The sequence below is a fragment of the Pongo pygmaeus genome, chromosome 5 (genome assembly GCF_028885625.2).
Source record: "Pongo pygmaeus isolate AG05252 chromosome 5, NHGRI_mPonPyg2-v2.0_pri, whole genome shotgun sequence".
Taxonomy (NCBI): Eukaryota; Metazoa; Chordata; class Mammalia; order Primates; family Hominidae; genus Pongo; species Pongo pygmaeus.
The window spans coordinates 119046891-119069510 of NC_072378.2; the positions used below are offsets into that span (position 1 = coordinate 119046891).

The following is a 22620-nucleotide window of genomic DNA, read 5'->3' on the forward strand; positions in this document are numbered from 1 at the left end:
AATCCCAGCTACTTGGGAGGCTGCGGCAGGAGGATCACGTGAGCCCAGGAGTTCCAGACCAGCCTGGGCAACATGGCCAAGAACCCATCTCTAAAAATTAATAAATAAATAAAAATAAATGCCTTGGTAATACTGAAGACAGAACCCATAAGTTGGTCTGTACATGACACTCCCCTGGCATCTGAGGTAATCTTAGGTTATTGTTCTCTGTGTATTCCAAGCAACTTCTGTTCAGATACTGCTACTTAAACATATGCTGAGGTACCAAATAGCAGAACATTCATACAGAAAATGGCATGGAGAAAAAAAGCAAACGGAATGAATCTTAAACAGGAGAGATTTCACCTTAACTTGTAAATATAACAATTTATAATATAACTTAAGTATTGCATTTATTCAGAATCCAATGCAGAGTTGCTAATACCCCATTACTTAGCCCTTTTAAATTGTGGTAAAATACATTTAACTTTAAATTCCCATTTTAATCATATTTAAAGTATCCAATTCAGTGGCATTAAGTTCATTGATAAGGTTGTGCAACACCACTACTATCCATCTCCAGAACTTTAGAAAAATAATTCCAAACAGAAATGCTGTATCCATCAAATAATAACTCCCCTATCCTCCCAACTCAACCCTTGGTAACACATATTTTTGTTTCTATCTTTATGAATTTGCCTATTCAGGTAAATGGAATCGTACAGCATTTGGCCTTTTGTCTGGCTTATTTTACTTAGCATAACGTTTCCAAGGTTCATTCATGTTGTAACATATATCAGGATTTTATTTCTTTTTAAGGCTGTATAACGTTCCAATGTATGTTTATACCATATTCTGTTTTTCCATTATCTGCTGACAGCCATTTGGGTTTTCACCTCTAGTCTCTTGTGAATAATGATGCTAGCACCATTAGTGTACAAGTTATCTGTTTGAGTCCCTGCTTTTGGGTATATACCTAGAAGTAGAATTGCTGGATCATACGGTGATTCTACTTAGTTTTTTGAAGAATTGCCTGTTTTCTACAGGCAGTTTTTGCCATTTAACATTCCCACATGGGCTCCAGTTTCTCCACATCCTTAGCAACATTTGTTATTTTCTGTTTTTGTCTTATTTTCTATGAAAGCCCTCCTAATTAATAAATTATAATGAAGAATCTTGTCTAATTGTGATTTTGACTTACATTTTCATCATAACTAGTGATGCTGAGCATCTTTCTGTGAGCTTATTGGCCATTTGTGTATCTTCTTTGGAGAAATATCTATTCTTTTGCCCAATTTTGAATTTTGTTGAGTTTTAGAAATTTTTTTTTTTTTTAAGAGACAAGGTCTCGCTGTCACCCAGGCTGGAGTGCAGTGACATGATCATAGCTCACTGCAGCCTCAGACGCCTGGGCTCAAGTGATTCTCCTGCCTCAGCCTCCCTAGTAGTTGAGACAACAAGTGTGTACCATCACGTCCACCTAATTAAAAAACAAATTTGTAGAGACGGGGTCTTGCTATGTTGCCCAGGCTGGTCTCCAACTCCTGTCCTCAAGCGATACTCTGGCCTCAGCCTCCCAAAGTGTTGGGATTACACGTGTGAGCTGCCATACCCAGGCAGGAATTCTTTATGTATCCTGGATATTAATCCCCTGTCAGTTATATGCTTTGCAAATATTTTCTCCCACTTTTAGGGTGTTTTTTCACTCTGTTGATAGTGTCCTTTGATGCACAAAAATTTTAAATTTTCATGAAGTCCAATTATTTTTGCTTGTTGCCTTGCTTTTGGTGTCAGATCTACAAAATCATTACCAAATCCAATGTCATCCAATGTTTACTTCTAAAAGTTGTATAGTTTTAGCTTTTATGTTCAAGTTTTTGTTCCATTTTGAATTTCTGTACATAGTGTTATAAGGCGAGGGTCCAACTTCGTTCTTTTGCGTGTGAATATCGTTTTTCCAGCACCATTTGTTGAAAAGGCTGCCTTTTCCCAATTGAATGGTCCTATCACCCTTGTTGAAAGTCATCTGGCCATATGTGAAGGTTTATTTCTGTGCCCTCTAATCTATTTCAAACAGGTTTTGACTGCTAATAAAAGCAAATCACAATTATATTGTTAAAATTAAACATTGCTACCTTCAGAAAATTACAGAGATAATATTCCTGGGATTACCAGAGGTGGTTAATATGTAGTAACCTTCAAACCAAAATATGGTTTAATGCAGTCTCGCAATGATGTCATGTGACAATGTTAAGACTATTTGTGATAAAATGCAAGGAAAATGCAGTGGCATATGCCGGTAATCCCAATACTTTGGGAGGCCAAGGAGTATTGCTTGAGCTCAGGAGTCCGAGACCAACCTCGGCAACATGGCAAAACCTCATCTCTACAAAAATTAGCTGAGTGTAGTGGCATACGCCTCTAGTCCGAGCTACTCGGGGCCCTCAAGTGGGAGGATTATTTGGGCCCAGGAGGTTAAGGCTGCAAGTGAGCTGTGATCATGCCACTGCACTCCAGCCTGGGTGAGAGTGAAACCCTGCCTCAAAAATTAAAAAAAAAAAAGGAAAAATTAGGCATCTTATTATTTTCAAAGAATATCCCTATTTCAAATTATGTCGTTGATCTTGTTAGAAAGATAGAATATGTTCTTCATTTATGAAAATAAATAAGAGACTGCCTATGGATAATTTTTAGCTGAACCCAAAGCCAGACATTGCTCTCAAATGTTTTCATATGCTTTTATCATTAACACTGTTTTGGAATCTGAATACTTAACTAAGAAATCTGATTGTGATATCTTTCCAAATATTTAATTTGTATTGCTTTTTGACAAACTTTTGTATATGGTTCCTGCGGACATGAATAAAGTATTTCCAACTATGTTGTATTTAACATTTTTCCTTTCCCATCCTCTAATCAACATTAACACTCTCTACAACATAACAAAAGACACAGCAAAACAAACGAATTGTGGTTTAGCTCATCAAGATGCCCTCTTTCTGCTTGAGCTGCAGTACAGAGTACTGTATATACAAAGAAAATATTTCTTACTTTTCACCTCTTAGGACCTATCTCTTCACTCTAGATTTAAAATCATAGTGTTTGGAGAAAAGCCACGAGTTAGAAACTCAATGTTTTATGATGATGAAAAGGTAAATATTTTAAGATACAGTGTTAGTGAAATTTAATACCTACGTATAATTGGTTATGAAGGAGTAATAGAATGAGATAAGAACTAAGCATCTTGACCTACATGTAAAAATCAATTTGACATCTAAGGTAATGCAATTAATAGTATCTGTTCACTGTGCTTTTACTTCTAAAATCCTAGCATAAAAGTAATTAGACTGTTATAATGATATTTACATTATCGCTTCTCTGCAAAAACCCTGGCTCCATTTTACCTCTCTCCTTCTGTTATCCAACACTATCCTAATCCTGGTTAAGTCCAAATATCCCTTCGTAGAAACTTGCTGCTAGTAGCTGAAGATGGTCAAAACTCACAATCATTCTGATGGGTTTCAATAGAAATATATAGTCTGTGATCTCAATTATGCCTGACAATCCTTTTACAGTTTTTTAATACATTTGCTCTTCTACTTTTCAAGACAACTATTTTCTCAACTGTAGCAATTTATACCTTTCCTAAGACCTTTCATAAGCTATCTCATATTATCTTCTAGGATAGAAGGTAGGAAGGTAGGATGGAAGGTAATATTTATTATATAGCCCAGAAGACTGAGTCACAGAGGTTAAGACACTTGATGGCACAGACAGTGCTACCCTCAGAGAAAGGAGTTTCCTATCACTGGAAGTATAAAAGCTCAGTCAGGGATGTTATGAAGCAGATTCAGGTATTCTATGGGCGGTTCGTCCCCTTCTCCTCCTGTCCTTTTAATTTCTCTCTCTCTATCCTCCAGCATGAAAGCATGATAAAGTCTCCTAAAGACACAAACAAAGCCCACCTTGACCCTTCCCAGTCTATGACTTTACTTTCTCTTTCCTCTTCCCTGTATTACTAAGTTTTTTTCAAAGAGAAGTTTTTACTCACTGTCTCAACTTCCTTGACTTCCATTTCCCTTTTTCCTAGAATCTGGCTTTTGTTGCCACTGTTACCCTGAATCTGCTTTTGCTAAGAACATCTTGTAGTTGTCAAAGCCAATGGACACTTTTCATTTTTTCCCTTTCCTGACACCTATAGCATTTAACATTGTTGGCTGGCTGCTGGGTCTCTCTGAAACTTTCTTCTTCCAGGACACTATGCTTTTCTGGATCTGTAACTCTACTTCTCATTCTCATTCAAGCCCTGTCTGTTTCTGACATGTTGATTTCTCCCAAAGTTCTATCCTCAACCCCCTTCCTTGTTCTCATCCACACCTGTGGCTTTCCCTATCTCATACATGCCATGTTCCAAAACATCTGTAGCTCAGTCTTTCTTTTCCTGAGCTCCAAACCCCTATGTCTCACTCCCTATTAATTACACCAATTTAGAAAACTATCAAACTGGCTTTTAAGACAAATTAAAATCAAATTGACTATTCTTTACCCAGTGACTTTTGGCCATAAAACATAGTATTAATTATAGATACTAACTGTACTAAAGTTCTAGATCTCAACTATCAAAACTGAAAAAAAAACCCACCTAAAAGTCAACAGTATTTTATACATTTGAAAGTCCATAATTTACACAAGCACTTTCATTCTAGCTTTGTAAATTAAGAGAACAATTTAGTTAAAATTACACATTGTACTGGAACAAGAGTTTCTATTTCCCTATCCTGATTCTGTTATGATTACTGAAGTCAAATAATTTGATATGACATGATTATAATGCAGTAAAACTTGTTGACAAGTCTTACCTGGAATTAAAAAGTATTTAAAAATTAAAGCAAACTTAGAAAAAAATAAAAAGCATTACTGTTTGTTCTAACAAAATTTATTATGCAGTAATTACAAAGGTTAAAGACTCTTCCATCTCAAATAAAAATAACAGTTATAATTACACACATAATATAGTACCTTATAGAATGATTCCAATAAATATCACAGGAAATACAGTGCATTTTCAAGTTGGAGAGACAAATACTTTCTCATTCACAGTGTTTGACATAGGAAAGCCTATTTACATAACAATCTGTATAAAGTCATGCTCTTAGTAACAGTCCATACAGAGCTGTGCCAACACAATTCTTTCAGAATGTGAAGTACCGGGCAAACCACTCCTGGCGCTGGGGATCTGGAGAAGCCACTGGAGAAGCTTCACTCTGAGCAGGACTGAATTCATAAAAAGAGAGACACGTAACCCAGCATTAAGTCATTTTGCAAAATGAAGGCAAAAGCACATAAAATATCAGCACAGATTACCACAACGGGTTCCCCATGTTGTAAGTCGTGTTTTAAAGATTTGCTACTCTCTCTATACTAGAATTGGTTCTCCACTCCATGAGAGCATAAGAGTGCATCAGCAGCTCAAATGAAGTCAGTTAAGGAGGAGCCACAACACAACAATCACAAAAAACAAAAAACAACTGCAAAAATGTCACCTTCTTTGAATAAAAAATTCAGTAAGAATTGTGAGAAATAAGAGAGAATAAAATAATGATCCTCTCTTTCAGCACCTTTTCTCTTTTAGTTGATCTTACAGATGTGTCCTTAAATATAACTAAAGTAACTAGTATTTTTTACTATATGCATTTTACATTAAATTTTCATTTCATAATTCCCTATGCAAATACTCCAGGAAAGGGAGAACACTAAAAATATAATTTCCCCCATCATTGATGTTATATAGTTTATACTTATCTTAATTCTAACTAAAGATTCTTTGGGCTACTTAAGAAAACAAAAGAATCCCTACCGTCTTTGGGGAAAATTACAAGGCACGCAACAATGTGTAATGGAAACTCCAGTAGTCATGTTCCTTGAGCTCATGCACATGCATCTTATTGATACCTGAACATACCCATGCACAAGGGAAAATAAGCAACACAAAATATTTAGCAGGAGACAAATTCAGAGGTGTATTTGACTAATTTTCATTCTTGCTATTTTTTTTGTTAATCATTAACTATGTCACTAATCACTTAGCCTAGAAAAACCTGCCTACTTTGTAAGACTATTACTAGTGACACTGCTAAGATTTAGTAAAAATAAGAAAAAAAACATAAAGCAGCAAAAAGTCAGTAATAGTAAGATGAGCATAAAACAACAGTACTTTCTGACTTTATCTAATGGCTAAATTTCTAATGAAATTTGCATTTCATTCAAAATTTGCTAATACATTTAATCAACAACTGCAAGGTAACTTAAAATTGGAATGGAAATTTTAAAAATTATTTATTTTTTCTAAATTTAGTTTTTGCGTAAGTATATTTAAGTTCCCAGAGTTTACGTATGTTTCTATTTTGACAATAAGCATATATATATATTTATAAATAATCTTGGTAAACAAGAAAGGGAAAAAAATAAACATATATAAAAAACAAAAATCACTTAGTAAACAAAAAATTATTTTAAAGTTCTACAATAAGGATGGATTGTTAATTTAAAAATTGGTGACAATATGAAAAATAAAGTAATTGTGCATAATATTAAAATTCTAACCATATAAATTACATTAACACCTCTTCAAGTACTTAGAAAATTGACTGATGACCAGAAATTAGAAAAAATCTTTTTAACACAGTCAAAAGGAAGTTCTCTAGAGAGGTGATAAATATACTTTGAAGAAAATATTTCATAGTAATTTTTCTTAGGTTGTTCTTAAAGTAGTGATTTCTGCAATGTAAGAAGGTAAATTTCTCAAGTTAAAAAAGAAAAGAAAAAAACATTGGTGAGACGGGTCTCACCTCAAAAATGTCTTGGGCCCTTTAGGTGGCACTGGCTGTGGAAGTGGTTTGCTGCTGTTGAACTCAATATCGTGGACTGGAGAATTAGGAATGGGATCCAGGCGGTTAGGATGTCCATTGCCCACTCCACCAGATTCCAGAGCACTTAGATTGGGAACACTCACAAACCTGTTTGTTGGTGATTTATCATTCTTCTTCTTTTGCTGCATTAAAAATAATACATGTGAGGATAGTCCCTGCATGAGGACAAATGAGAAAATAGGAATGGTAGAAGATAGAAATTTGGCATGGGAAAATTTTGGAAGCTTTATGTTAAATTAAGATGTTAATTAACCAGTGTTACCCAAACTGTGGTCTGGGAATCCTTGGAGGTATTTTTTATCTACATGGAATCCTCAAAGACAGACATGCTACCAGGAGAGAAAGAATGAGGAAGAAACATTTAGGAGTCATTCACGAGGAATGGGAGAGAAGGTAAAAAGAGTGCCAAGGGGTAAAGAATACCCTTTTGGGAAGAAAAGGGAAAAAGGGTTGGGGGAGAGAGCAAGTCTTGCAGATAGAAGGTTAAATGGATTTAGGCTAAAATTAAGAGAAGGGGTAAAGTTAAACATAATTTTAAAAGAGAGGTCCATGAAATTTAGCCATCTGTCAAAGGGAGGCAGTTCTTGCCTGGAAAAAAAAAAGGAATGAGAAAATGCTTGGCAATGTAGTTTGAAACAAATTGAACATTTCTACTAAAGACCTAAAGCTGACTTAGAGAAATAATCTGGTTTTAAATTCACTGTGACATCTATCTTTCTGAAGAGAGAGAGTTATATCTGCATAATTAAGTCTAATTTCCATATTAATTGGCAGTATCATTAATTGGCTCATATTTTTTAAACTTTAAAGGTTACAAAACAATAGCAATCAGCTGATTTTTTAATGTCTTTAAAATTAAGAGATAAAAAGACAAATTCCATTGCAGATTATCAAAATCTATCAGCTTGCAATTCACTAACTTTAGTCTCAAAGTATTTTATTCACATCTCTAGAATCAATGATCATCATCTTGCTGAGAAATAAAAATTAACATGTTACTAGATATTTAGAATATTCTCATATTTTACTAATTAGATGTATATCAATTAAATTTGTAAGCTTTTTAGGGAAATAACTCGAATTTGGGAAAAAATGCAATTAATATACAAGATGGAACTTTTATTTATATTTATCTTATTGTCTAAACATTTTCCTCTGTCATATTCCGTGACTTGTAGAGTCTCTGATGAAAATCCTATTTTAGCATAACCAGAAAAAGAAAATAATAATAATACCTTCCTCAGAACTATTTGTGAAAACTAAAGTCACTATTAGGAGTCAAAAGTAGTTTGAAAGTTCTTACAAAGATGTATCTTTTGCATTTTCTTATTCGAGTCACCAGAGGGCATAATTAAACCTACTTAAGGTTTCTATTTTAAGAAATCAAAAGAATACTCGTAAAGTTCTACAGTAATCGTTTTGCAGCTAAAAAATTTAACTCCAATAAAATAAATAAATGAAAAGGAGTATTTTTAGTATATCTTTTTTCCACAAACGTCATAATCTTGCTTTATAATTAAAATCTTATTTCACCCTAAATTATGAATTAAAAAACTAAAACTAATTATAATTATTCATTCACCAATTATTCACTCAGAGCTTTCTATCTGCCAGGCAGTATTTTAGACTCTGAGATACAGCTACATGCCACTACAGTCATTCTATTTTAGAAAACATTCAAGTTTAAAGTTTGGAACACTTTAACTTGTAAAGGAAAGATAGATTCAGTGTTCTTAATAGTTTTACGAGCTGTGAAAGGAAAGGAAAATTTCTGGGTAAAGTCCTAATAAAAATTAGGCAGGATGTGAAACTTAATAAAATCTGAATTTGAAAAACAGCTTTGGAACTATCACTTTTATTCTACTATTGATTTCTGCCATAAGATTCATAATTCCTATGAAGCCTATATATATATATGTATATATAATCATTTATTCTTTATTACTTCCTTTATTCGCAGAATAATTTGTGGTGGCTTATAGGGAATGTGATGAAATTTTGCAACTGAACAAATATTTACTGAATACCTACTATACCCAAAACATGATTGGAGCCATGGGAAGCTAGGGTACAAAGATTTATAAGACTTGGCCATGTCTATTTCAAGGCTCTTCTATTTGTCCCAAGAGAGTAACAAGTATCAAAATAAGTCATACTCAATTTTAATTAAGAACGGTCCTAAAGCTGGGCAAAGTGGCATACACCTATAATCCCATCCACTTGGGAGCTGGAAGCAGGAGGATCGCTTGAGCCCAGGAGTTTGAGACCAGCCTGAGCAACATAGTGAGACCCCATCTCCAAACCAAAAACAAAAAACCAAACCAAAACAAACCAAAAAGAACCGTCAGAAGGCTAACAGAAGTTAAGCCCTTCTCTGACGATTGGCAGGCAACAAAATACATGACCAACCCAAGGTCCATTAAGACGTTAGGCCTTAAACCAGGAACAGCTGTTGGGTATCCAGGGCTGGAGTCTCTTTCTGGACCATAAGCAGAAGATTGTGAACAATAAGAAAACAACAAGAAATAGTCTTAAGCAGAGTCAGAAGGTTAGTTTTCTTTAGAAATATGAAAAAAAGGTAGAATCAAGTTTTATAATATTGGTAAAATATATTTAAAGGAATATGAGTATTATTCAGAGTTTCATTCTGAAAATGAACATATAAATTATTCATAAGTTTTAGTGCTAGATTATTATATAGAAGAAAACATTTTTTGGGAGCTTTATCTAACTATGCTGCTCCAAATATTTTCACCAAATTTTTAACCAACTTTTAAACCACATTCCTATTCTACAGTGTTTACGGCACATACCTTAGCCAATGGATTAATAACACCAACAGCAGGACTTGAGTTAAACACTCTGTTGAAGTTAGTTTCTCGATTGACTAATTCCAGCTGATAAAACTTATTATCCTCCTATGCAAAAGAATTATAAACATCTTTTAAATATTTTCTATGGAATATTTTAAAAACATAAATGTATAAACGCCATTTCATTTAAAATTTACTATAAAACCTGAATGAAGATTTAGTTACTTTGTTTAAAGATTTCGCGACCTGATTGCTGCTGTCTTAAGGAATGTTGGGAGATAGGTTTTCAACACCTTTTAAACCCTATACCCAAGCACTTTACCCTTTTCCTTCAAGAGTAGACCTAAATGTTTTATTTGGTCCCAGCTGTTTCACAGGGCTGACTATGCAGTTTGGGCAGGTTTACAACTTACATTCATGGGGCTCTGGGCATGACTGAATTATTTCCACAGATAAGGATGACACTGTATCATTAATCTTTATTTCTATTTCTTTTTATAGGCATGTGCCACCATACCAAGTTTTTTTTTTTTTTTTTTGGTGTGTGTAGAGGTAGGGTCTCACTACATCATCCAGGTTGGACTCAAACTCCTAGCCTCAAGCAATCCTCTGGCTTCAGCCTCCCAAAGTGCTGAGATTATAAGCATGAGCCATCATATCTGGCCTCATTATTCTTCAGTACTGTAAACAGATTCGATTGCATCTAATCTGAGATATTAATCTATGATAGCAATGGTAATCAAAGAACAGGGAAAAAGTGAATGCCCACATAGAGATAAAACCTTTACCTTTGGCTTCACCAACAAGATGTTCTAATTAAGTAAGCAAAATGTGGGAAGGCCATAAGTAAATACAACAGTGTGTGGGAGAATGCAGGGCTGTGCTCTAGGAGAACTAGATTCTAGTGAAATCTAGTAGAATTCTTTATGCCTCTCTTAGTCACCACTGTCATTTAAATCACTAATCTTGACCTATGTGCCTCACAGTCCACGGAATCAGGCTGTTGTGGAAGGAGTATGAAACAATCCTTGCCTACAATCCTGGCTCTTCCCTGGTGAGCTGTGTTGCTTTCGAAAGTTGCTTTACTATATTTGCTGTGAGGATAAAATACAATTATAACACCTCCTCAGTAAGAACTGGGAATTAATAGCTATTTATATGGAACACAGTTTCAATACATTTACTATGCTTGCTGATTTCATGTGTGAAATATAATTTTCCATGAGTCTGCTGCTATCAGATGGAGCAATCTATAAGGCCTGTGCTCATGTTCACAATATGTAGAAAATTGGGTGGTTGGTGGATTGAAGCAACACACACTCATCTCTCCAAAGCCTGCTCCTGGATTCTACCTGTGATCCCCAATCTACTACCTGTTGCTTTCAGCAGGAACTTCTAGTCTCAGACAACAGGCTGCCTCTCTTAAATGCAAACAGAGATGCATTAAGGAAAAAGGACTTCAGAAATACATGTTGCTGTTATGCTCTTTTTGCATGCTGAAGTCCAAAGTCTTCTGCTGAAGATATGAACGGTTAAAGAGTATATTCATTGTTAAATCTGTATTTTCTTAGCTGATAAACTTCAGAGCCATTAAGAACCCAGTGTTACTGACTTTCCAAGAGAGAACCTCAGTGTTACTGACCTTCCAAGAGAAAGCATGCAACTTTTCTGTGGCTAGATTATGGAACACTTTTTTTTCTATAGAGTAAAAATTTTGGATTAGTGTTTGCTAGGACACATTTTAGGAAATCAATATGCTCAACTTGTTAGTGTACAATACAGGCTAATGCATGAATGTGCTGGCTTTTCTTTGCTAGCCAATCCTAATTCTACATGTGCAACACACATACATACACAAACTTCAATGGTATATTAATTGTATACTGGCAGTGACATATTATTAAACATTCAATATGTATCAAAAAGACTTTCTTTTAAAAAAATATGAAAGACGTACAATTCCCTTACCCTAATGCCAAATTTAAATTTTAAAAATTACTTTATATTTATCTTTATTCATAAACATTTCAATGAACTTTCAATCACAATGCACATGTTCTGTGTTTTCTATTTTCACTTAGCATTACTTAAAAAGATTGTCCCATATTTTCCCAATCAATATCTATTGATTACTAACATGGTTAGACTAAAACCAAAATATCTTACAATTAGTTTCTTTATGATCTGGTCTCTTTCTGTAAGCATAGCTTTTAATTCTGTAATCATCTGTATATCTTCTGGTTTTGATTCTCTCATTAGATATTTTTCTTCCATTTCTTCTAATCTGAAAACAAGAAAGACTTTAGCTCATTGATATCACTCAGATACATTCTTCTGTAATACCTACATTAAAAAAATTAGTCTAGTTGAACACACACAAAAATCTGAAACAAAACTTTTTTCCTTAAAACTTTTAAGCATAATGACATGACTGCTTCAAGAGCAGTAGTTACATTAAAGGAGTTAAAGGGGTAGATGGTACTATGAAAGGCTTTGCAGGTTACTTCTGAAGAAGTCACTCATTTTAAGTCATTCCAGAGTATTTGGAGAAAAGGTGAGGAGTATCTGCAGAAGAAATTATATGTTGAATGATACTAACCTGACAAATACAGGTTTGATACTAGAAAGGCAGGCTTACTATTACAAGTGCTTATCACAATACAATATTGTGTGATAACACAAGCCTTGGTAACATATAAAAAGGACAAGAAACAAATACAGATGAAAGCAAAACAAACGACACACATGTATGACATCATTTTTTCCTGGTTTATAGAAAAGAAGGTTTAAAAATTCTATATTATCAGCCAATACATACAAACTGAAAAAAAGTTTCATCAGGTAAGAGAAGAATTATGTTCCCTTCTAAGCCTATTCTGTCCTGCATGATATGAGGTGGTAATAGGCCTGAATGCCTTGAACACTAAAATATAGGCCACTTTTTATAAGCAGGTGACACATCCTGCTGAGTCTAAGAATATAGGATGGGGCAGACTGAAGAGAATACAAATGGAAACTGCTGGTTTAGTTTCAGAAAAAGCACTTTCAATTTTAGAAAATGCAAATAATTAGAACAATCTAAAAAATCTTGTTTTCAGGATATAAAGGATAGAACTTAAATAAAATTTCAATAACATTATTCAATAAAATTATGGTTAATAAAGATTCTTAGAAAAAATTATTCACTCATGAATACTGAGTAACTTGTAGATGATCTATCTTCCAGAAATCAGTTATACACTCCTATTCCCACCCAAAACCCTAGAGAGGTACCTGAATCTCAGTGTATTTGAGTACCATAAAATCCCTCCAAAAACTCAGCCCAAGCTAAAGATTTGGAAATAATATATTAGGCTCTCTATCCATCCCCTGGCTAAAGTTCTCAATTAGGGCGTTGGGAGGTATGAAGGTGATGAGGAAGTGAGGAAGTGATTGTCTCAGGATCAGCAGGGACTTCATCAGATCAGTGTGAGTTAAGTTGTGTAACAGGGGTGTCCAATCTTTTGGTTTCCCTGGGCCACATTTAAAGAAGAATTGTCTTCGGGCACACATAAAACACACTAACAATAGCTGATGAGTTTAAAAAAAAAATCTCAAAAAAAAAATCTTATCATGCTTTAAGAAAGTTTACGAATTTGTGTTGGGCCACATTCAAAGCTGTCCTGGGCTGCACATGGCCTGCGGGCCGTGGGTTGAACAACCTTGCTGTACAATGTGTTCAGTTCCACTCTCTTTACTTTTATCTTTTGTGACAACAGAGACCAAGTGAAAAATAATGTGATCTGTTAACTCACATAAAGTGACCTTGCATTTTATCCCAATATGGCAGAGTTAACTCAACGTATTTTATGGGCAAACATTTTAAGAAAGTTGAGAAATACTAAACTAGTAAAAGAAATAGCAATTTGGGTTTTATGTTGGAGAAGCCACAAGATGTCACTGGAGCACTTTCTTTTATCATTAAAAGCAAAGTACAAGATTTATGAACTGCTTCCCCAGCTGAGCAAGGATACTTGGTATAAATGGTAGCTAAACAACTAAATTTAAAGCCTTATTTAAAACTATTATTTCTATCTTTTTGTTACTTGAAAAGTTAAGGTAAAGTGAATCTAAAGCAATCAGTTACAATCTCTGAACCACTTTTTTTGCATAAAGGTCTATCCCTGAATCCAAATTGCAGTGTTTTTATGTAGCTTAAACATCCTTTGCTACAGAATTATTATCAGTTAATCTTCTCTATAAAATATCTGATATAGTTTGGCTGTGTCTCACCCAAATGTCATCTTGAATTGTAGTCCCCACAATCCCCATGTGTCATGGGAGAAACCTGGTGGGAGGTAATTGAATCATGGGGGCAGTTATCCCCATGCTGTTCTCATGACAGTAACTTCTCAAAAGATCTGATGGTTTTATAAGCGAAAATCTTTTCCCCCTTTGCTTGGCCCTTCTTCCTGTCACCATGTGAAGAGGGATGCGTTTACTTCCCCTTCCGCCATGACTGTAAGTTTCCTGAGGCCTCTCCAGCCATGCTGAACTGTGAGTCAATTAAACCTCTTTCCTTTATAAATTACCCAGTCTCGGGCATGACTTTATTAGCAGCGTTAGAACGGACTAATACAATATTTTTACATCATCAAAAATGTTTAATAAGAAAAACACCTGGATATTAAATAGGAAAATATAATTGATTAAATAGAAAAAACATAATCCATATAAACACAAACAGGAAAGCATTAAAGGAGAGAACAAGTAAGTAATATGATATAGATTTAACTTGCAAATATATTTCATTAATTACTAGTCTTTCAAAATTTTTACAGAAATAAAACTTGGTACTATTCCGATATCCATTTCAAGCCAAGACTAGTCAATATTTTTCTTTTCTTCAGTTGCTGCAGGCAGCTCTCATAACCAGTACTGCTTCTAAAATTTAGTCCAGGTGTGAACAACTGGTGATACAGTTTTGTTTTGTTTTTTAATTATACTTTAAGCTCTGGGATACATTTGCAGAACATGCAGGTTTGTTACACAGGTATACATGGGTTTGCTGCACCCATCAACCCGTCATCTACATTAGGTATTTCTCCTAATGCTATCCCTCCCCCTGCCCCCCACCCCCTGACAGGCCCTGGTGTGTGATGTTCCCCTCCCTGTGCCCATTATGTTCTCACTGTTCAACTCTCACTTATGAGTGAGAACATGTGGAGTTTGGTTTTGTTCCTAGATACACAGTTAAGTTTGTTTTTTAATCTTTCTAATCACAAGAAAAAAAATTGTTTGGGTATATATATATATATAAATTTTTTTTTTTTTTTTTTTTTTTTTTTTGAGATGGAGTTTTGCTCTGTCACCCAGGCTGGAGTGCAATGACACAATCTCAGTTCCCTGCAACCTCCACCTCCCAGGTCCAAGTGATTCTCCTGCCTCAGTCTCCCGAGTAGCCGGGATTACAAGTATCTGCCATCACACTGGGCTAATTTTTGTATTTTTAGTAGAGATGGGGTTTTACCATGTTGGTCAGGCTGGTCTCGAACTGCTGACCTCAGGTGATCTGCCCGCCTCGGCCTCCCAGAAGTGCTGGGATTACAGGCATGAGCCACTGTGCCCAGCCGGGTCTATATATCTTAAATCGCCTCCATAACTTATGTTCATTACTCTATTTCACAACACTCAGGCAGGCCTTCAGCGTAAATGCTAGCTAGAATCTAATAACATTGTTTTATTTCCACAAAATTTACATTCATATAATTATAGCTTAGCTTCTATTTAGAATAAAGGATAAAATTTTTCAGTAGTGATAAATGTTCTACTGTAGTGATATCAAGTTTTCCTGTTAAATATTTAAGTTAAAATAAGTCAATTAAAAAATATTAAGAAAATAATATACATACCCAGAAATGACCCAATTCCCAAGGATGTATATGAATGATTAAAGCCTGGGAAATGCCGCCTTGAGAATACCACACAAGTGTAGCCTTTTACTCAAATTTTACAGATTTCCATTAAAAGTAATAGCAGAGAGAAGAGAAAGGGGAAGAAATGAGAAGTAGAACATATAAAATTACTAATTAGGGCCGCTGATGGATTCTCACCAGGCATGCATGCCCTGCTTTCTCTGGCTCTGACAATATACAGGTCAATGTCTGTGATTCATGGACAACAGGCCTAAATTACAAATGCCTAAAAAGCTGTATACAAACTTTCCAAGTTATATAGTCTTGTTAAGAAAAAGAAAAGGATAAAAAAATAAAATCAGTGAATTTTAGAACCAAAAATAGTATACTATTGTTTCATAACCAAACAATAGTATATTATGCACACATATATCCTATAACTTTGGTTTTATAAAGATGAAAAAACTCTATTATATCATCATTTTCTAAACTCTTAAATAAAGGAAATATAGCAATTGAAGCACTTTAACGCTGAACCTTTCTTTTCCCATAAATTACACACAGACTCTGATTTGTGACAAGACTACTTCCGTACCTCACAAAGCTTACAACAATACCTGACTGGTAAATTAAAAATCAAATGACAATAAAAACAAAAGTTATTTGAGTATCATAGATGAAAGGACTCAAAACTTAAAAAAAAATAAGTAATTCAGGTATGGCGGAGTGCTTCTTTTCAATTGGGGATTACTGACCTATTTAAAATCTAAGTACAGAAACTCAACATTTCTCTCAAGAAGAAATCATCTTTTGTGAAATAAACCTAAACAATCAATAATCTCAGAACCATCTTTTTGCATATGAAAAATCGGCCATGACCTCAAGTTGTAGAGAATGTTTTCATTTAGCTTAAACTTTCTTTACTTACAGAGTAAATCATTTAGATACAAAAAATCAAACAGCCCATTCTCTCATTTGTTTCTAAAAGAAACCAGAATCAGGACATTTTTATTAGATATAAAGTTTTTACTACTATATCACTGAAAAATAAAATTTCTATATAACTCTCTGAAAATCTAAAACTTTAACTTCCAGCACCAAAGAGGGTTTCTAATACTCATCATCCACAAGCAATATAGAACTCATCACCATTTCTACAATACTTACAGACTTAGAGGGTATTTCCCATCCTTTACATGTGTTGCCCCACCCTTCTCTCTCCAGGGAGTTCAACGGGATTTGGGGCAGGAGCAGAAGCAAGAAGCTGCATCTGCCCCCAAGCTTCCTCCGTGGCAAGCTGTGGCCTGTCAGGCTGCACCATGTCCCTTCAGCCCCCACCACCACCGCCTTCCAGGAATCCACAGGACTCTTCTGATATCAAAGTTTTAAAGCCAGGGTGCAGCTGATTAGGAACTTCAATAGAATCCCCTAGTCCTTGGGAACAGTTCAGATACTGTTTCCCACAGCTCCATAAGTTGGAACCAACTCTACCTGCTCACTACCTGTCTAAATCCAAACCATTCAGCAGATCCAAGCAGGCTGCATTTAAGGATATGGAACAGAAACAACCAATTGTCTAAAACTACATTTTCCAACAGTGTAGCCACTAGTCTGCATATGGCTATTTACATTTAAATTAATTAAAATTAAATGACATTTAAAAATTCAGCTCCTCAGTTACGCTAACCACCGTTCAAGCATTCAATAGCAATTTTAGCTAGAGGCTACTAACCTGGACAAAGCAGATACAAAACATTTTCATTATCACAGACAATCTATTGGACAGTGCTGGTCAAATATAAATTTGGTGTGTGTTTGTTTTTAACTAAAGGAGTAAACACCTAAAGCTAGGGGGTAATCACCTGGTGGCAGTAGGTTTCTGGTGAAAAAAGAAACATGATTGGTTAGCATGGACCCAAGTGGAAGCATTAAAATGAAAGGAGGGTCTAGAAAAGCAGGTAGTTTACTTAAAAGTAAATACTAATTCTTTGATTATTAAAAATGATCATAAAATCAAAAACTAAGTTATTTGCTACCTACTGAAGATTCATAATGTGCAAAACCATATGCAACAGAATAAAGGAAAAACAAGGACACAACCTTTACTCTTTGTAAACTAACATTCCTAAGGAGACAGGACACACAGACAGACTGACGTTATTCTTTCTGTGACCATGTTTTTTCAGAGCATGAAGTGGGGGATGCCAAGATTTCAGTCTCTGTCTAAGGAATACCACCGAGGCCAGGAAAAAGGATAGCCAAGGAATTGAGGTCTATTGTAAATCATTTCTGCAAAAGCATGAGGTTATGAGCTGTCATACAAGGCAGATACCTGAGCTCATACTTGGCCCAAAAGGATTTAAAAATCACCTCTAACAACAGCAAACACCAAACTCACAGTGACCAGGGAAGTAACACAAGTTTCCTCGCCATTTCAAAGGCAACTTCAAAAAGTGGTAAATATGATGGGGAAAGAATCATAAAATTCATTCATGAAACATTCATTGAGTGCTTAACTAATGTAACGATTCTGAATACGTCCATCAGAAAGAGCACCTCATCTCACAGCATAGTCAAGTAAATAACAACTGGGGACCTGTTTTCTGCAGTGGCTTAAGTGAATACGTGTGTGTGCATGTGTGCATCTGTATGTGTGTGTTGTGGTGTTGCCTATGTATGTAACAATCTTTACCGAGAGATTGAATTGGTCACATAAATCAAATAAAAGAAGGTAATTTTTAGATTTGAGGACAATACTTAAAATGGCAACAACACAGGAGGTTATTCTAGACTGTAGAGGACAACACAAGAAACCAAGAAGGTCCACTAGGCTGATACAAAGACAGTAGATGGAATAAGAAATAAGGGTTGCTGTTGGATGATGTAGAATAAGGCACATTGGAGCTATAAGTTTACATTTGACTTTGACATGAAGGATAATGGTATTAGTCACTAATTGTGACTTTACTGAAGAATGTGGATATACATATTTGATTGGAAGAGGAGAGACTAAAGGTGAATAAACTACTAGCAGCAGCTTAAGAGTAGATTAATTCTGAAATAACTTATGTGGGACCAGGGTTTAGGCCACAGAGATGGACTGAGTACAAACTGCATTAGCTACATCAGTTTATAAGCATCTAGGAAAGGAAGGGTTATTAAATGTTTTCAAAGAACATTAAATAAGAATTAGAAACTTTGGTTTTAACAATACTGTAGTTACTATGTATGAGCAGTAACTTTATTTGTAATGTTTTCCCCTTTATTGATTTTTAAAATCATAAGACAGTTAGATGCTTCTTGTAGGAATTTAAACAACATGTACGTGGAGTATATAAAATAAAAAGAAAGAATTGCTCTTTCTCATCTCCAGTACCTCCTAATCCATTCTCTTGAGGGAACCATTACTATTAAAATTTGGTATTTGTTAAGATATTTTGGTAAAATATACATTATTAGTGTGTATACAGGATCATAGTATTCCTATTGTTCACTATATATTCTTTTTACTTAACATTATATAATAGCCATATTTTCAGTTTTCACCATGGCATGATAGTTCATGATCCTAAGGGACATTCTTTAGATTATCGTTCTAGCAGAACTGTTGCAGTCTTAGTTGATAAAACATCATCATTCAACTGCCTCATCCTAATTAAAGAACATATAGCACTGCAATTACCATCTGTAACACAGCACTAAAATTTTCTTTTTAAAGTATCCTTTCTATTAGAGTCAAAATAACAGCTAATCTGAGATTAAACACAGTGCTCCTAAATTTATTATCCACATATGAATTTTCTTATATAATATGACTTACGACACTTGTAAAGCTGCATTTATTTCCTTGAGTAGCTCGTTAGTCTTATTAAAATCTGCCCGCATGATATTTTTCTCTCTGAGGTGGTCTGCTGTCATGACATCCAACTCTTTTTCAAGTCTCTTGTTTAAATCTTGTTCATGCAACCTGTTTGATTTATTTTTAGTTAAGAAAATGTTATTCTGAAGTCAAGCTTTCAAAACTCTCTATTATTCTACCAGATTTGAAATGGTTTTTGGTATAATATATAAAAAATTAATGTAAACAGCCTAAATTAAGCTACTTACTTTCTGCTATAAGCTTCTGGCTTTGTTAAAGTTGTCTCCTTTAATGCTTTTTCAAATAACATTTTAAAAAGAATTCAGTTAATTATATACAATTTCCAAAGTGAATGAATACATGTACATCATTCAAGATATAAACATTTCATCTGTGTTCTAGATTATAACATAGTCATCAAATAAAGTAAAAAGTGGTCTTCAATATTTTACTAGAGAGGCAGTCTAGTCACAAAAATAGGCATAAATTACTAAATATCAGCACAACAGTTTTTCAGATGACACTGCATATTCCTTCTGTTGTACTTAATGGCATACCTTATCTGTTGGTTAGATTCACTTCGTATTCTGAGAATTTCTTTCCCCTTAAATTCCAGTTCTTTGGTTAGGGCACTTATATTCTCATGAAGGTGCTGAACCTCCTTATCCAATTCAGAGACGTGATGCTCTCTGTGTCTTAATTCCTCTTGTAGATCTGTAATTCTACACATGTGCTCCTTACTCTGTAAAAAAAAAAAAAAAAAAAAAAAAGTCATTTTTAGAAGTTTTCTACATATTTGATGTCTGTGTTTATCTGCGGGAAAGAAAATGACACACTGGAATGTCAAACGTAATCATTCTGACATTGCTTCTTCAAAAGCAAACTGCTGAAATGAGAAAACCTCAAGGCCTCTTCTCTTTCCACACATGTAAGTGTGTATATGGATATAGCTTCAATAATGTCAGGTTACAAAGAACCCAAAAGGTCAAAGGACATCTCTCTCACTTTACAGATGAGGAAACCAATACCCAAAGATGATTTATAATCAGTGGCTGAGTTGAGTTTAGAATACAGTGCTCTTACATTCTCAGTAAGTTTTACATGATTTTGAAGAATAATTGTGGCACCACTGTCTATAATCTAAAGAGAAAGTGCATCTAAGGAGGCCCTCCTAAAACACACACATCACATGGCTTACAAAGCAGACTTAGTTTAGTGCTGCTCTAGCAGTTATCTGACAGTTAAGCTCCCTTCTGTGATTGTGCCACTCGACTCCAGCCTCAGTGACAAAGCGAGACCCTGTCTCAAATAAATGAATAACTAAATCAAGTAAAGCTCTTCAATATAAATAGAATGTGATAACTAGTGAAAATAAGTTATTACAAAATAATTTTCAGAAAATTATGAACAATCTATTCAAATTTAAGAAATCATCAGAGTACAGAATACCCTTACTTACCTGTCTTCTGTTGATGTCTATGCTTCTCTCTAATTCCATTTTAGCAGCTGCCAATTCTTGATGATGATTATGCCGTAACAAATCAATTGCAGCTGCATGTTGATGGTTGAGTTCTGAGCGCAAGGAAGCTGGAATTGCAAGGCAAAAATACTTGTGGCACATTTAAAAAATACTATCAATACTTTAGATAAAAATTATAGAAGTAAAAAATATTATTTCAAAAATTAGAACACTTGTGTATGTCCACTAAATTAATAGATTATAAACTATGACAAATTTAAATATTACAGACTACAATATACTATCATGAATTTAAAGTTAATGTAGCTTTGATGAGGATATAAAATATTTCAAATGTTTAAGCGGATCAAGGTATTTTTATACATGCTTTCAGTATGCAGGTAAAGTGCTAATGGAGATGAAGTATTTTTAATTTGTCTCTTTCACTATTAGAATAATAAAATTTGGTCAGGCACGGGGGCTCATGCCTGTAATCCCAGCACTTTGGGAGGCCGAGGTGGGTGGATCACCTGACGTCAGGAGTTCGAGACCAGCCTGATCAACATGGTGAAACCCCGTCTCTACTAAAAATACAAAAAATTAGCCAGGCATGGTGGTAGGTTCCTGTAATCTCAGCTACTCAGAAGACTGAGACAGGAGAATTGCGTGAACCTGGGAGGCAGAGGTTGCAGTGAGCCGAGATCACGCCATTGCACTCCAGCCTCGGCAACAGAGTGAGACTCCATCTCAAAAAAAAAAAAAAGAATAAAATTTTAGAGTTTAATCGTACCATAACAAATATTTAGGAGGCAACTTCTCACCCAAATAAGAATTCTTCAAAAATATCCCTATAGGAGCCTAGCTGGTCAATGTTCTCAGTGATCTGAAGGTCATCACCTTCATTTGAGTTAGGGATTATTTCATACAGTCCATAAACATTTATTGAATGTCAGGCACTATTCTAAGGGGAAATGAAATATGACAGTATCTCTGTAACTGCATAGGGTTGAGGGGAAGACATTATGCCAGAAAACTAAGTAGGATATCAGAGGTGACTATTAGGTATGACAAAAGCACAGTAGTGCAAGAACCCAAATTTTCTAGGACAGGGAAACTGGGGAAGGGAATTGTCACAGCAACTGTCTGAAAGACTGAGTAGGAGTTCTCCAAGTAGAGAAGGAAAAAGCATTCAGGAAGAAGGGATACTATATGTAAAAGCAGAAAGAACCTGGTCTGTCTGGCAAACTATAGGAGGGTTGCTATGGCAGGAGGCCACAGTGCACACGGTCATACTGTAAAGAAAATGGAACCTAGTGGGAGAAAGTTTTAGTACAAAATGCTTTTTATTTTAACCTAAGGCTCATAGTTCTCAAACTGGGATATGTGTGGTGGTATGTGTGAAGAAACTTGATCATCTTCTGAAACATGAATTTTACTAGAAGATTTTTGGAAAATCCATTAATTATATATTATATAAACAGAGATTTAAGTGAGTAAAATACACATTTATCAATTTTAAAGTGAAAACATGAGACTTCAAAGACAAGCTGTGCTTGTAGCTATCCAATTCAGGCTCCTCTTGAGACTGCCATGTAAAGCATAAGTTGTTTCCCCTGGTGTTAAGGCCTTTTTCAGTGGGAAACCTTGACACGCACTAAGGTAGGACATGAGGAATCAATGAAGGATT

At 34.9% G+C, this 22620-nt stretch overlaps 1 protein-coding gene across 7 annotated transcripts in view; it reads right to left on the reverse strand.

The window, feature by feature from the left end:
• Window positions 1–4899: 4899 nt before the first annotated feature.
• Window positions 4900–22620, reverse strand: part of FAM184A (family with sequence similarity 184 member A) — a 119707-nt gene continuing 101986 nt past the window's right edge. The window contains exons 12-18 of one of the 7 annotated variants that reach the window (XM_054490351.2): window positions 20934–21061; window positions 20032–20216; window positions 19436–19582; window positions 11888–12005; window positions 9722–9826; window positions 6996–7030; window positions 4900–5253 (exon numbers count right to left, since the gene is read on the reverse strand). In XM_054490351.2, the coding sequence (XP_054346326.2) occupies window positions 5172–5253; window positions 6996–7030; window positions 9722–9826; window positions 11888–12005; window positions 19436–19582; window positions 20032–20216; window positions 20934–21061 (800 nt within the window). In that variant the 3' untranslated portion in view covers window positions 4900–5171. Of the gene's footprint in view, window positions 5932–6827; window positions 7031–9721; window positions 9827–11887; window positions 12006–19435; window positions 19583–20031; window positions 20217–20933; window positions 21062–22620 lie in introns of those variants that run through there. The other 6 variants (XM_054490349.2, XM_063666539.1, XM_054490352.2 and 3 more) reach the window with 6 other exon arrangements.